A 14,575-nucleotide genomic window follows, 5' to 3' on the forward strand; every position below is an offset into this window, starting at 1 on the left:
GGTTGCAGGCTTGATCTCCAGTAGGGGGCGCTCAGGAGGCAGCCAATTGATGTCTCTCTCATCAGTGTTTCTATTTCTCTCTCTCCTCTCTCTAAAATCAATAAAAACATATTTAAAAAAAACCTAATACAAACAAAAAACAAACACATCTCTGGGAATTTAAAACATAAAATACACGTGAAGTAAAATGCTGACTTTAAAATCCATTACAGAATGATCTGGTGAATATAACTAATGCTAGAATTACTGGAGGAGTTTTAACTTTATATATGAAATGTCCTCCAGTATCTACAAGTTTTCATTTCAAAACATTCAGACATGACGGGCTGGTGCAGTCCAATGCTGTCTTTGGAGGCAAAGTCAGATGAGGGAATGTGATGTTTTGGAGGAAAGAGGAGTAAGAGCAAGGCTGCAGAGGCACCCAGAAGCCTGCATGTGTCCAGTGAGGGCTCAGGCCCTCGGCCTTCAGTTTTCCTGGGAGGGAAGGGGAGGCTGTGCATGTGGTCTGGCTTGGGCAGAACCTCATGCATGGATGGGGCAGATGAAGGGGCCACTGGAATCAAAACTACCCACGCCCAGGCTGAGTCCTTGTCCAGGCCTCAGGGTAGCAGTGGCCATGATATCAGGATACAGCACAAGACACTGAGGTCCCAAGTGTGGCTGCTCCGATTCATCACCCGGGGCCATCACTTCTCTGTGTAATGGCGTGTATGCGCACGGGTGTGCACATGTGTGTGTATGAGCAGGAAGGACAGCAAAAGGACATGTACTGAGAACCTACAGATGCCAGACACTTTCCATGCACATCCTCATCCAATCAAGGCAGGCATTACAGTGGCCACGCAAGGGTGAAGGAGAATGAGGCTCCAAGAAGTAAATTGATTTGCACACATTCCCTGGTTGGTAAGGGGTGGAGCCCATTTGAAGGAGAGGCCCCTCCTTCCTCTAGAGCAGTCACCACTCCTCAGTGTGGGCTGGTTCCTTAGAGGAAGCAAATTCACCTAATAGTCCCCAGAGTTCTGTGTTCAGTGAGCTCTCGTCCTTCACCTTTGCAGCGAGCACACATTTTCAATAATGAAAGAGCACGTGTTAGACTGGAATGAATGTTATTCAGGCTTTAAGTCAGAAGATGTGTGTAAAAGCACTTAAGCAGATAGCAGGTGCCCAGCAAACGTTAGCTCTTATTGTATTTATTTCCTTTAGATTCTGTACTGTCTGTTGTTCTGAAGGTAATTACAGTCCTTACTGGCGACTTCTAAGGGATGGAGTAGTCGATGCGACAAAGATAGAGGCTCTGAGAGTAAATATTAAGCATTACAAATGTAGGAACGGACAATCATTTTCATTTATCAGAATTCCTCTTGGGGTATATATTGCATATATTTTCCAGAAATAAGCAGCTTAAGATGAGAGTGGGGGTCCAGTGAGGCCCCGAAGGGCATGGTGACATCAGTCAGATGCCCAGGGCTGGTGCCAGAAGCCAGGAGTCTTTTTTATTTTTTAATATATTCTTACTGATTTCAGAGAGGAAGGAAGAGGGAGAGAGATATAGAAACATCAATGATGGGAGAGAATCATTGATCGGCGGCCTCCTGCATGCCCCACACTGGGGATCGAGCCCACAACCTGGGCATGTGCCTTGACTGGGAATCGAACTATGACCTCCTGGACCATAGGTGACGCTCAACCACTGAGCCACGCCCGCTGGGCAGAAGCCAGGCATCTTGCTGAGAGTGAGCACCTGTGACCCAGAGCTGAGCAGTGTCAGGGCTGGATGCTGAGGGAGGAAGAGCCTCCTTGCTGCTGACCCACACAGAGGAAGAGGAACTGGGGGAAGGGGGAAGAGAAACAGCAAAGAGGAATTTTTAGGGTTTTCCTGTAGTATGTGCAATGTAATCTCCCTTCTCTGCTCCCCTGTGCAGCCTTAATTCTGCTCGCTTGCCAGTACTCTGGGCTCAGGAGGGGATGGGAGGGGTGACTAAATGAAGGGCTTCATGCAGATTGAGCATGAACTGAAGGGCAGACTCAGGGCTCCAGGGGTGAGGATGGCTAGATGACCCAGGCAAGTCAGCCCTGGGACCTACTTCCAGGAATGTACAATGTGGAAGAGGGGTCAGTTACTTAGGGGACAGGCGTGGGAAGGAGAGTTGTCTCCAACTAGGGGGGGTCAGGAAAGAATTCCTGAGGGAATGAGTGTCATTTGGATAGGCTGGGACAGAGGGAAGAGAGGGAGCCCGCTCTGCCCAGGAAGCAGCTCACCTACTCAAAACGAGAGACAGTATAAAGCTGGTGAACCCAGAACACGTGATCTCGCCCCATCACCACTCAGCATGAACCTGGAGTCAGGCTGGCAGTACCCAACGGGGCCTGTGTGTAGGGAGACGGCACAGGCGAGGCATCCTGGGCACCCTGGTTGGCACTGGCAGGGGCGGCATAGCTGCCAAAAGTGTCTGGTTCGCTCTGAACTTGAGGTTGTGAAGGTCAATCAGCTTTTTAGAAAGTGTAGTCATTTTTGAGTTCCGTGTAAGTTATCTCAGCCCTCCATTATTTTATATGAACACCATTCAGCTTCTGACTTAGGCGAGGGGAATTTGAGATGAAAAAATTAAACCGAGTTGCTCATCTACACAATCTTAGAGGTGCCGATTTAACCAACAGTGTATTATATTTTGGTCTCCATTTCTAAGTTCTTGACAAATAATAGTTATGAATCACCAAAAACTTCTATACTGAGTAACAAGGGGAGAAAGGTACTGCTCTCCTCACACTAAAAATAATCTAATTGCTTTTCAATTAGGAGCATAAAAAGCAGAGTTTGTAGATTTCTACAGAGTAATGTGTGTTAAGATGATATACGAACCATTTCTTGTATGTCTAATCCTGTTTCCGCTAATATTTGAGCAAGGATTTTCTCTCTTCCTTTTATTACTTCCAACTTCTCCTTCAAAAAATACTTGGGTATGGGAATATCTAATTGTTGCTAGAGAAAGAGAAAAAATAAGCAAAAGAGCATTTTTGTCACAATTCCAGGACTCATATCCATGTAAAATATACAGTAAGAATATGACAGGCTTGACTTCCCATCCTCATTTCAGAGACGATGAGGCGGTGGTGTGAGGAGAGTTCGTTACTGCTAAGGAGACACAAATAAAGTCAAAAGGAAAAATTGTACCCATATTCCTTGTTTAATCATTACAGTAAGATTTCAGTAATTCATATCAGTTAGGCTTCCATTAACTAATGAATTTCTTTAAAGAAATGTAATATCATCTCAGTCTACTTAGAATAATAATGCAAATTAGGATAGCAAAATCTTGAGCTGTAGAGATCTTTGAGTTAAACCTAATAATTTATCAGTAGCATCATCAAATAACTTGTTTTATTTTTACCCAAATTACTCCATTATAAAAATCACTTACAAAATTAATTTGCATTATTAGGAAACTTGTATTTTATATAATAAATATAAACTTCTATTCTTCACTATGTACATTACCTAATATTTCAAATTAGTAGAGGTCAAATGAGTATTTAGCAGTCTGAGCTCAATAATCAGGAGTGTACAAAGGCTATTAAAGGACTTAGGTGGGCCCTTGACCAACTCCATTGAGAAACACTGTTGGATACTCTTGGACACTCCTGGCTGGCTGCCTTCTGGTAGACCAGTTGGCTGGGGAAATCTAAGGTTCTGATTTTCAGGATTAACTGTCCTTTTCCCTATTCTGATGTGAACTCACACTCTCTGCCCTAACCAGGAATTTTGAACAGGCCTTCCCCTAAATAAATATTATAGCATAAAAAGGTGTCTTTTTAAGGACTTAGTGGGATGGGATCCCCAGAACTTCTGGGAGGTGGCAAAAGTTTTTGAAAACCAAACCTTTAGGCTAATGGAGTACTGGGGTGCATTAAGCATGCGTTTCTAGGGTCCAGTGGGTGAGTGTAGTCCAGGGACAAAGGCAAGTCAGGGGAGAATGATTATATTTTTATTTTATGTTGTGATTTTTATCAAGATTTTATTTATTAGCAAGCATGTTCAAGTGTTGTACTTTTCTCAAGTATTGTGTGTTCTCTCTCTCTCTCTCTCTCTCTCTCTCTCTCTCTCTCTCTCTCTCTCTCCCCCCTCTTCCCTCCTATTAGGGAAGTCTCCTGGTTCTACAGGTCCCATCAAATAGTTGGGCGCTGGCCCCCCAAACATAGAGGACTTTAGTTGGGTGCTGGCCCCCCAAACATAGAGGACCTGCAGGCTATGCAGATGACAGAGCCCAAATACCAAGGATGCTAGTTGGTCTGGGCTTCCACCCTGAAATACAGGACTAGTCCCCACAGACATTTCCAGAGGTTAGTGTGTCTCCCTGATCAGGGCACTATTTATGAAGTCCATGTAACTGATGTTGGATGCACCCTCTAATCAGTTGGATCTCAGTGTCATCACATGGTCAGTCCACATCTTCCAGGACTGGCAGAAAACACTGTTGAGAGTTTCCTGCTATGAAGGTTTCCAGGAAGATGTCACTTATTCTTCATCTCTCTCAATGCTCAGTGGCTCCATCATCTATCCCTCTAACTTCTCAGTGACTCCATCATCTCTCTCAATGCCCAGTGGCTCTATAATCTCTCTCAATGCTCAGTGGCTCCATCATCCATCCCTCTAACTGCTCAGCGGCTCCATCACCCCTCGCAGTGCTCAGTGGCTCTATCATCTCTCTCAATGCCCAGTGGCTCTATCACCTGTCTCAATGCTCAGTGGATTCATCATCCCTCTCAATACTCAACGGTTCTAGCATCCCTCTTAATTCCATGGCCTTCAAGAAGATAAACCAGCTGCAGCAGAGTACTGATGGAAGTAGTAAGAAAAGTAGGGAATGAATTGAACAAACCTGCCATATAAATTACATAAATTTCTTATTCCTTAAATTTGGGAATATTTATTTAATATCCTTAAAATTAAATTGATAAATTCAATCACTGAATATGACTGAATGACTATTTCATGTTTATCCTAAGTTGTTCTTGATATTTTCACAGGGGTGAGTAAAGTGCATGACCTAAAAAAGCTTTAATTCAAGCTCTTATCAATAAATGCAATAAACATGAAGATTTTCAAATCATCTTCAACATTTTCATTCATTTCAGTTATTCTCTTCAGTCTTTAGGCCATTCTGATAAAATGCACTACTAATGCTAGGAAAGTCTATCCCAGAAAGAAACATAACCTTTAAGGAAGCCCAAATATTTTCAAAAGGAAGAAACATTAAACCCCATGTAGAAAATTCAACATTTTCTCCTTTTATCTTTACTTTAAGGAAATCATTCCTTTCACAATGAAGCCTGAGCTCACGGGGCCATGAAGCTGAAGGGTGGGATCCACTGGCCCTTGGAAGACCTAGCCAGACAGAGTGTCAGAAGAGACCCTGGAGTCTGGCAGCAAAGGTCAGAGGGTAGTACAGGGGCAGAACGCTCACAGGAAGACATTGCGGCCACAGGTGGGAGAGCTCCAGGGCCTCAGAGAGGGAGGGGGAGCCGGGAGCCCTTCTTTGGTGCCTAAGGCCTGAAGATCTACTATCACACATCCTCTGAGTCACCAATGACCCAAACAATGGAGGAGATGCATCCATCTGGGAATAGGGAACCAGCAACCAAGGCTGCTCATCTAAAAGATGATGGAAAAGAACCCAGAGAGAGATTTCCTTGAGAAACAGAGTAGAGACACGGCTGATGGAAATGGGAGGGTTTGCACCACAGCATATCTGGGAAGGGGTCAGCCTGCTCCATTTCAACAGGCCAGGACAGACACCATGATGACAAGACGACAATAACCTCAGTGTCCAACAGACCCAAAGACTGTGCCCCAAAAGAAGGAAACCCAGGCCGGGCCCACGGCAGTGTGGTGGAACTGAAGGGCTGTGCTTCAACTTCCAACACCACAAATAGCAAGTAAATCTGTCTAGACAGCCTGGAGAATATTGGTCACAGGACTGCACATCTTATTTAAAACCAAAAGAAACTAATAATAAAAGAGAGCTGAGTACTTACAGGAGCCAACTTTAGATCCTGTAAGATATCATCAAAATAGTGGAACTCAGTTAATTCCAGTTCAACCATTTCGTTCTTCAACTCCAGGATGCGACCCATCACTCCGTCCAGTATTTTCCGGATCAGTATTCGTTTCTGCGGATGAACGATCTGGTCATAGACATTCTCCAGGTTTCTAAAGATCTGAACATATTTTATGTAGAAGGTGGCTAACATTTGGAAGATGGAAACTTGATTTCTGTGTGGCTCTACCATCTTCTGAGACTCTTTATCAAGCAAAGAATTGAGGGCTTCTTGGGTCTGATGCCACATCTCATTGTACATTCTGAGAAAAGACAGAGAGTCCAGATAATGCAATAAGCAACAATGACTTTGTCAGGCATACAGACTGGGCATCTGGGATAACAAAAGGTAATATCAGCAAGTGTGAGCTCAGAACACTGCATGTAGTCACAGGCTCTTTAGATAATTTATGTCCTGTTTGGGTGTACATGTGATTGTTAGATATGACCACTTCTACTATTATCATCAAATAAATAAAGAAGCCTTTTATTGATATACTATACCTATAAAGCCAGTGTTGAAGCTAGTTAACTGATTTGTCCATATATAGAGATGGTGGTGTATAAATTGGACCAACCACTTTGGAAAGTAACTCGGGATCCTCTTGGAAAATTGAACACGTGCACACACTATGGAGGAACAATTATACTGCAGAGAAACTTGTAAATCTGCATCAAGAATGACCACAATAACATTTCCCTATAATAGCAAAGACCTGGAGATAACCCAAGTGTCCATCAACAAGAGACGGGCACATAAACTGCAGTATATTCACCAATAGATTACCACACAGCAGTGAAAAATGAGTGAATTACAGCTGTAAGCACCAACCAGGAACCTTGCAAACATAATGGAGAGTGACAAGCACAGTGCAGACGATGGCTGGGAGGCTGACCTCTAAAGACTGCCTTAGCAGGCTCCCTGGCCCCAGCTTGCAGCTGGGTGAGACAACACAGTTGGGAGCCTCCAAAGGCTTGGGATGGTGAGGGCCCCGGCGTTGCCAACCCCAGGACACCACACTACCCCTGGTTGGCTTCCCTGGACTCAGCTCACACCTTTGTCACCGGTCCCTTCATTAGTCCCCTGTGCTGCTGATTGCGTCATTCTCTTCCTGTCTGGACTTTGCCATTCATGGCAGAAATGTTTTATAAGGCATTTTGGGTGATTTGGGCTTTGTATAATATCTAAGAATCAGGACTGAAAAGCGAACTGAGGTTTGGTGTGTTTGGGAAGGAGCTTATCAACTGGCGGGCTTCACCTGGGGGTGAAGGGCTGGGCAGGATCCTGGCCACTTCCTGGGGAAGAGAAGGACCCAAGAATGTTGATGTCTGTCCAGGTGTCTATCTGCCCGCAGAGCAAGTGGGTCAAGGGGGCTGAGAGTTCTCACTCCTCCTTGTGCTCAGTCTGGCCTCTCCTATGCCTGGCGTCCCCAGGCGCCTGCACACGCCTCCTCTGCCTGATGAGAAGCCCAGAGCTGCTCTGGGTTGAAGTCCCTGATACAGATCTGCAGCCAGTCCTCACCCGCCCAGCCCCGCTGAGAAGGACCGGACCTCCTCCCCTCTTCCCAGGGCTCTGCCCAGACCTGGCTTGCTATCTCCCCGGTTGCTGGCCCCTGTCGGTCTCTGCCCTGCCTCTCCTTTCTCATTCAGCCTCCTTTCCCTCCTCCTACATTTTCCTGACATCCCTTGTCAAATGCTCCAGTGTCCCCTTGGCCCTCATGCGTTTACAGCCTTTTAAATCTGTTATTGCCATTTTGGAGGTGATTTGAGAGGAGGTGGCGAAAAACATGCTCCTTCAATCTACTTTTTTACACTGGGAGCCCCTCCTCTACCTTCCCAAGGTCATTGCGAGGCATCCCCTCCATCTGCTCTGCTCTGGCCCCACTGTCTGCCCTTCCTCACGCATGCTCTGCACTTTCCTATGAGTAAGGAGTTGTGAGCACCACTGATTGAGCTCGGACCACCTGCCACCTTCTGTCCTACAGGTCATCCTGGAGACATACCCCCAAGGGGGCTCCTATCACTCCCACCACGGTCGGGGGAAGGAGACGGCTTGCTCCTGAGTGACGGACGGGGCCAGTGCTGCACCACCGGTCCCCGTGATGTAAGCTCAGACCACTATCCAAACTGACCCACCTCGGCATCTACCAGAAATGAGGGAGCCACTGCCACCACTAATGCACAGCTGTGATTCCTGCCTGGATGGGCAGACACCACGAAAACTCAGATTTATGGCTCCCAACACCCCACAGTTCCACCCCTGCCCCTTTCCCAGGGAGCTTGGATACTGCACATTGCCCCTGGCACTCCAGCCACAGGGTTCAAGTGCCCAATTTCTCCAAACTTAGAAATGTTTTAAAAGCGTGGCCGTGCAGAGCACTCTGCTTGGCGAACTTGTCAGGAAAGAGAAGCTGATCGTCAGAAAGTTAGAATCCCCTTTCGCCCAGGACGTTCCACTCCACCCATCACGTGGGGCCAGAAACCAGAGCTGTTTACCGGAAACAAGCCCACAAAGACCAGTAACAACAGCAATGTCACCTGCCTGTTCAAAACGTCGGGGGCGGCTTGGCACTTCTGCTTGTCAGGCCTCAAAAAGGCAAGCAAACAGCAGAGGAGGAGAGGAGGCAGAGTGAGCAGGGACCGGATGCATCGTGGATCAGAATATACAGAGGCTTATCAAATGTCTGCCCGGAGAATATAAAACTGCGTAGGGTCCAAAGAAGCCCAGACTTTCGGCCTGGGGGAGGGGGCAGCAGGCCTAAGGGGCTCCCCTCCCCGACCTGACGAGGCCACGGGCTGCGCATTCCAACAGGCTCAACAAATGTTCACATAAAACAGGAAACCCGCCCGGTGCGTTCTGCGGACTAAATAGGGTTTAGAAGAGCCTAAACCTGTCAGGACAACATTACAGGAGGAAATTACAGGCTAATGCTGTTTAAACTTGGATCTGAATCTCCACTTAACAAACAGAACACGGCGCCAGATCAAAAGAACCGTTCCCTGCGACCAAGGAGGGGGGTCATCGCAGGAACTCAGGAGAGTTAACCATCAGGCTGAACTAAACGCAGCGACAGAATGGTAAAAACCAGAGATGACTTCCACAGATGCCTAAAGATGCCCAATAAATTTTAATTTATGATGCGCGCCTGATTAAGAGCATTATCTGAACGCCCCAGAGATTAGATGATGATGACTGCTTCGACATCCTAAATCCAGAGACCAAAAATGATTTCGGCCGAGAAACACACCTAGAAAAACAGAAGTCTAAAGGATAGGCATATAGGAAAGGGATTCATAGAAAAGATTTTAAAAACTGCTTGTACATTGCAAAATCTAAGGAAATCAGTAACAAAAATATAAGAAGTCAATTAGTACAGCAAAGTAGCAAGATGTGGCTAAAACCCAGAGTAAAGCTGAAGAAATGTCCAGAATGCTAGCTGCAGAGCAGACAAAAGGCAATGTCTGCTCCTGCCCTGAGAGACCAAATAAAAAGAAAGCAGCCTCCTGAGCCTGACGCACAGATTTCATATGACCAAGAATTGGGTAACCATAGACTGCAGACTCTAGAAATAATTTTAGTCATAATTTCTGTATTGGGGGAGGGGGTTGGAGTTGATGATAAAAGGCATCTTATCAGACTTCAAAGCATTGAACATACTGGTAAGCATTAAGGTTGTGCAATAGCGAAGGATTCTGCCCGCATAGGAAGCTGGCGGGGTGACCTGAACCCCACAAAGCCCCAAACCCATCGACAGCAAGGGATCTTGGGTAGAAGAGGCTTCCACCAGAGGAACCACAGCCAAGTGAACAGAATGGAACACTCCTAGAATTTAAGAGCACCTAGACGCTGCTTCAGAGCAAACCCAGCCAGGGCCTCGTCCAAATTCACCCAGGGTCAGAGAAGCAGAAACCCTTCCAGGGCCGTGGCGGAGCCGACCCCTCCCTGGAACTTTTGGCCAAAGGCCATCCTGGTGGCTTGAGCCCTCAAGTCCTGCTATTTGGGCTGCAGCCCCTTCTTCCTCACCCACTGTCTGTCCACTGACCCTTGTTGGAGAGACCAGACAAAGGTTGCTGGTTGATGGGGAAATATTAAGTAGCTAATTGAGCATGCCAACCCCCTTATCCTGGAGACTGACTTTGGCTTCAGTGCTTCCTATGTGTGTCCAGTGGCCACAATCCCTCCATTCCCTGGTCTGCCAGGGGCCTGGACACGGGGCCTCAGCCAGGCCAGCCTGTGGCGCCCCCACCTCCCCCTCAGCCCCAGACCGGCTTGAGCCTCATTCCACCTCGCTTCCAGGAGGCGCAGCATCCTCCAGGCGGTGCCCATGAAGAGCACATTGGATAAGGCAGCGGTTCTCAACCTGTGGGTCGCGACCCCTTTGGCGGTCGAACGACCCTTTCACAGGGGTCGCCTAAGACCATCTGCATATCAGCTACTTACATTACGATTCATAACAGTAGCAACATTACAGTTATGAAGTAGCAACGAAAATCATTTTATGGTTGGGTCACAACATGAGGAACTGTATTTAAAGGGCCAGAAGGTTGAGAACCACTGGGATAAGGGATGCAGAGAGATGACTTTTTCATAAGAGCATTATTGAGCTATAATTCACATACCATAAATTCACCCTTTTGAAGTGTACAAATCAGTGGCTTTTAGTATATCTCCAGAGTCGAGCAACTATCACGTTTACCTCATTTCAGAACAGTTTCATCACTCCAGCCAGAAACCCTGTACCCGTTAGCAGTCACTCCCTGTTTGCCATCATTCCCATCTCCCCGGCCCCTAACAACCACTCATCTAATTTCTGGCTCTACTGGTCTATTCTGGACATTACACGTAAGCAGAATCAGATGCTAGGTGGTCCTTTGTGGCTGGCGCTTCACCCTGGCACAGTGTTTTCAGAGTTCATCCATGCTGTAGCCGGTCTCAGTGCTTCGTTCCTTTTTATTGCTGACTAGCGTTCCATTGCATGGACACGACACATTTTGTGAATCCGTTCATCAGCCGCTGGGCACGTGGGTTGCTCTGCCTTCTGGCTCCTGTGACTGACGCTGCCAGGAGCATTCCTGTGCCGTTTTTGCGTGGACATGTGTTTTTGTTTCTCCTGGATATGGCAAAGTGGTGTTTAAAGGCAAAAGCGCTCCAAGTTGAAAATCAGAACCTGCTTCCTGAGTAGCTGCTCTGAGGCAGGTCACTTAACCTCCTTTGCCTTGACTTCCTCACGCTGGATACGGACGCCTGCCCCGGGGCCCCCGAAGGATTACTGCGGGATGGGAGAGCAGATGTGGGAGTGTTCTGGAAATCTTACATGTGCCTTGTAAAGAGAAGGAACTATTTTATCCAGGAGACTACTTAGAATTGTTTAAGTACATGATTGGTTTCAGGCTTGAGAATATGACCTAGAAATGTTATAGATATTGAAGTCAGGGGGACTGCGGGTGGAGGAGACTGAATATGACAGTTGAAAAAGACCAGATTGTAATATCCATAGCCTGGCAGTGTTCCTAAACTGGAAGTAGGGGTGTGGGGCTGAGGAGGCATGAATATTCAGGCATACCGTGGACTTCGATAGAAAATCTAAATACTGCAAAATGGGACTTCTCACCAAGTTCTATTACACACGGCAAACCTTCACTTCTTCCACTGTTATCTAGCTGTGAATTCTCTTTCTGGAATATTCCCTGAGCCTTTTTGTTGTAAGGGAGGCCTGGCTGTCCCCTAAGGACACAGTGGCCCTCTGGGGGGGAGAGAGGAGGCGGGAGGGGCTCCCTTTTCCCCACCAGCAACTGGGTCAAGGGCCTTCCTTGCTCCTTACTGCCCCCTCCAGACCATTCTCCCTCCTCCCCCAACACGCCCCAGCTTTGAACCCCATTTCATCAGAAGGTGTGGCCCACTGTCCCTCAGTGTTGCCCTTGTCTACCATCTACACCATCTTTCCAGGCCCCCTCCAAGGCATCCACCCACTGCGCTGCATGTTTACCGAGACTCCGCCTGCCCTTTCACCGTGACAAACACTCCTCTATCTGAAGCCAAGGCCTGGACTGGTCCTGTGCCCCCTCCACCAGGATGTCACCTGCTGCTCCCTCCTCCTCCCATAGCATCCTGTTTCCTTGACCACTGGGCCATTCCCTCCAATGAACAAACAGGCTATTGTTTCCTATCTTTAAAAAATATCTTTTAAAAAAGGTCTGTCTCCCGGTCCTATTTCCCTGCCACCCACTTACAGCAAAAGTCCTTAAAAACTTAGCTGTGCTCACTGTCTACAGTTTCTCTCCTATTCTCTCCTGCACTCACTCTAGGGAGTCTTTCTGTTCCATGGCTCCACTGAAGGTCAAGGTCACCATTGGACTCCGCGCTGCCAAATAAATGGTCATTTCCCAGTTTTCCTCTGACTTGTCTCAGCAGCATTTCACAGTCCGTTACTACCTGCTCTGAGAAACATTTTCCCCCTCACCTGGCTTCCAGGCACCATGATTTCGCTTCTTCCTCACTGAGCATGATTTTAACCCCTTTGTTCAGTTTCTCCTTTTGTCCCCAACCTCTTTCCATCACAGGAACCAAGCTTAGACCTCAGACCAGCCATGGGCAAACTACGGCCCGCGGGCCGGATCCAGCCTGTTTGAAATGAATAAAACTAAAAAACAAAGACCGTACCCTTTTATGTAATGATGTTTACTTTGAATTTATATTAGTTCACACAAACACTCCATCCATGCTTTTGTTCTGGCCCTCCGGTCCAGTTTAAGAACCCATTGTGGCCCTCGAGTCAAAAAGTTTGCCCACCCCTGCCTCAGACCCTTTTTCTCTTCTGTCTACACTCACCCCATGCCTCATTAAAGACCACACATATACACCAACAGCTGCCAGCTTATATTTCATACACAGACCCCTCTCCTGAACTCAAGACTTAAATATTCAACTGCCGACTTGATCTCCATTTGATGCCCAATTGGCACTTCAAACTCAACATGTCAGAAACTGAACTCCTGTTCTCTCCCACCCTCAATCTCTCTGCTCTTATTTCCATGCCGAGAAACCAGGGTTAGTAACTGCACAGGCTGGGGCTACAGTGCCTGGGTTGGCACTCTCTACTTTCTGTATATGAGTACTTAGGCTCTTAGCGCCTAAGTTTCCTCATCTGTAAAATGGACATAATAGTAGCAGCTCCTACATTACAGGGTGTTGTGAAGATTGAAAATTATTCTATTTCAAGCACTTAGAACAGCACCCAGAGTCAGCACTATAATACACGTTTGAAGTGGTCACTACGAAGACCAAGGAAATCGCCGCCGAGCAAGTGCTGATGCAGTGCGACCCCGGAGGCTGGTGCTCTTCAGGGCTACCTGACTGGTGTCCTTGGGAAAAGCCAAGGGGAACCATCTTTCCTGACTTAATATTGGGACCTGGGTGTTTCCACAAAGCACCACGTATTACTCTGAAATACTATCAAAAAAGCAGGCAACGTACTGAGGTTCTGCTTCCTACAAAATACACCAGCAGGATCTAGGGAGCACACCAGGGGGCCAGGAAGAGGCAGTGCCAGGGCAGGAGGAAGATCTATGAAATTCCTTGTCCACAAGAAGCTGATACTGTAGCCTGAGGAGAACCTTTATTTGCTAAAATGTAAAAAGGAGGGGTAAGGGTGGGAGAAGAAAAAAGCAAAGAAGCAGCGCAAGCCACCTTTTGGTTTGGAGAAGCCCACCTTCTGGCTTTGGCCCAGCAACCCATTACTTACGCGTTCGACATGGCTGGTTACTTTCCCTCTTTCCCTCGCCCGCTGGGAAACTCTTCAGTCGTCCTCCTAAAGGCCGGCCTGGCTGGAGGGGTGTGGACCAAGGAGCTCAGGGGGTGGTCCTTCCGGAGGGAGGGGCAGGGACCTGGAAATATCCTCGCACTTCTGGCAAGGAAAGGTGACAGCCAGGGATGCTCAACCACTGAGAGGGGAATTGGATGGATCCCGCGGCGACCCAGAGCTACTGGAACTTTACCGTAGCCACCAGTCTGGACGCGAGGCAGAACCTAGCAACGGAGAAGCTACGCCTGCGCAGTGCCATTCCTCTAAGGCCTGGCGCGCTTCCGCCCCCGCTGAGCGCTATGCGCCTGCGCCGCCCTCTGCTGTTTCCGTGGCAACCGCGCCGAAGGACGCTGGGGCAGTCCCAGCAGGAGCCAGCAGATCAGCTGTTGAAGCCCAGGCCTCTCAGGAGCCCCAGGGAGGAGCCGACCCGCGGGAGGACCCGCCCAGCGAGATTTATCCGGGTCAGCCGCAGGTCCCATCCACCAGCGCGTCATCCCGTTTCCATCTACCTTCAGATATGTAGCCCTGGACAAGGCATCTGATTGTTGCCTCAGCCTTTCCACCTGTAAAGTAGAGTAACAGTCATTCCTTCGTTCAGAACGTGATTGGGCATCTGCTCTGAGCTAAGATGGGGATACTGGACAAACACAGACGCTCCCTCCTGGGGCTTAATGAAAA

General features: G+C 47.7%; 1 protein-coding gene across 1 annotated transcript in view; it reads right to left on the reverse strand.

The window, feature by feature from the left end:
• DRC11 (dynein regulatory complex subunit 11) overlaps positions 1-14,169 on the reverse strand; it is a 114,730-nt gene extending 100,561 nt beyond the window's left edge. Inside the window, exons 1-3 of the mRNA XM_081095716.1 lie at positions 13,838-14,169; positions 6,034-6,358; positions 2,861-2,980 (exon numbers count right to left, since the gene is read on the reverse strand). Of these exons, the coding sequence (XP_080951842.1) occupies positions 2,861-2,980; positions 6,034-6,358; positions 13,838-13,848 (456 nt within the window). The 5' untranslated portion in view covers positions 13,849-14,169. The remainder of the gene's footprint in view (positions 1-2,860; positions 2,981-6,033; positions 6,359-13,837) is intronic.
• Positions 14,170-14,575: the final 406 nt, after the last annotated feature.

This window comes from Myotis nattereri (assembly GCF_964212035.1).
Source record: "Myotis nattereri genome assembly, chromosome: 7".
Classification (NCBI taxonomy): domain Eukaryota; kingdom Metazoa; phylum Chordata; class Mammalia; order Chiroptera; family Vespertilionidae; genus Myotis; species Myotis nattereri.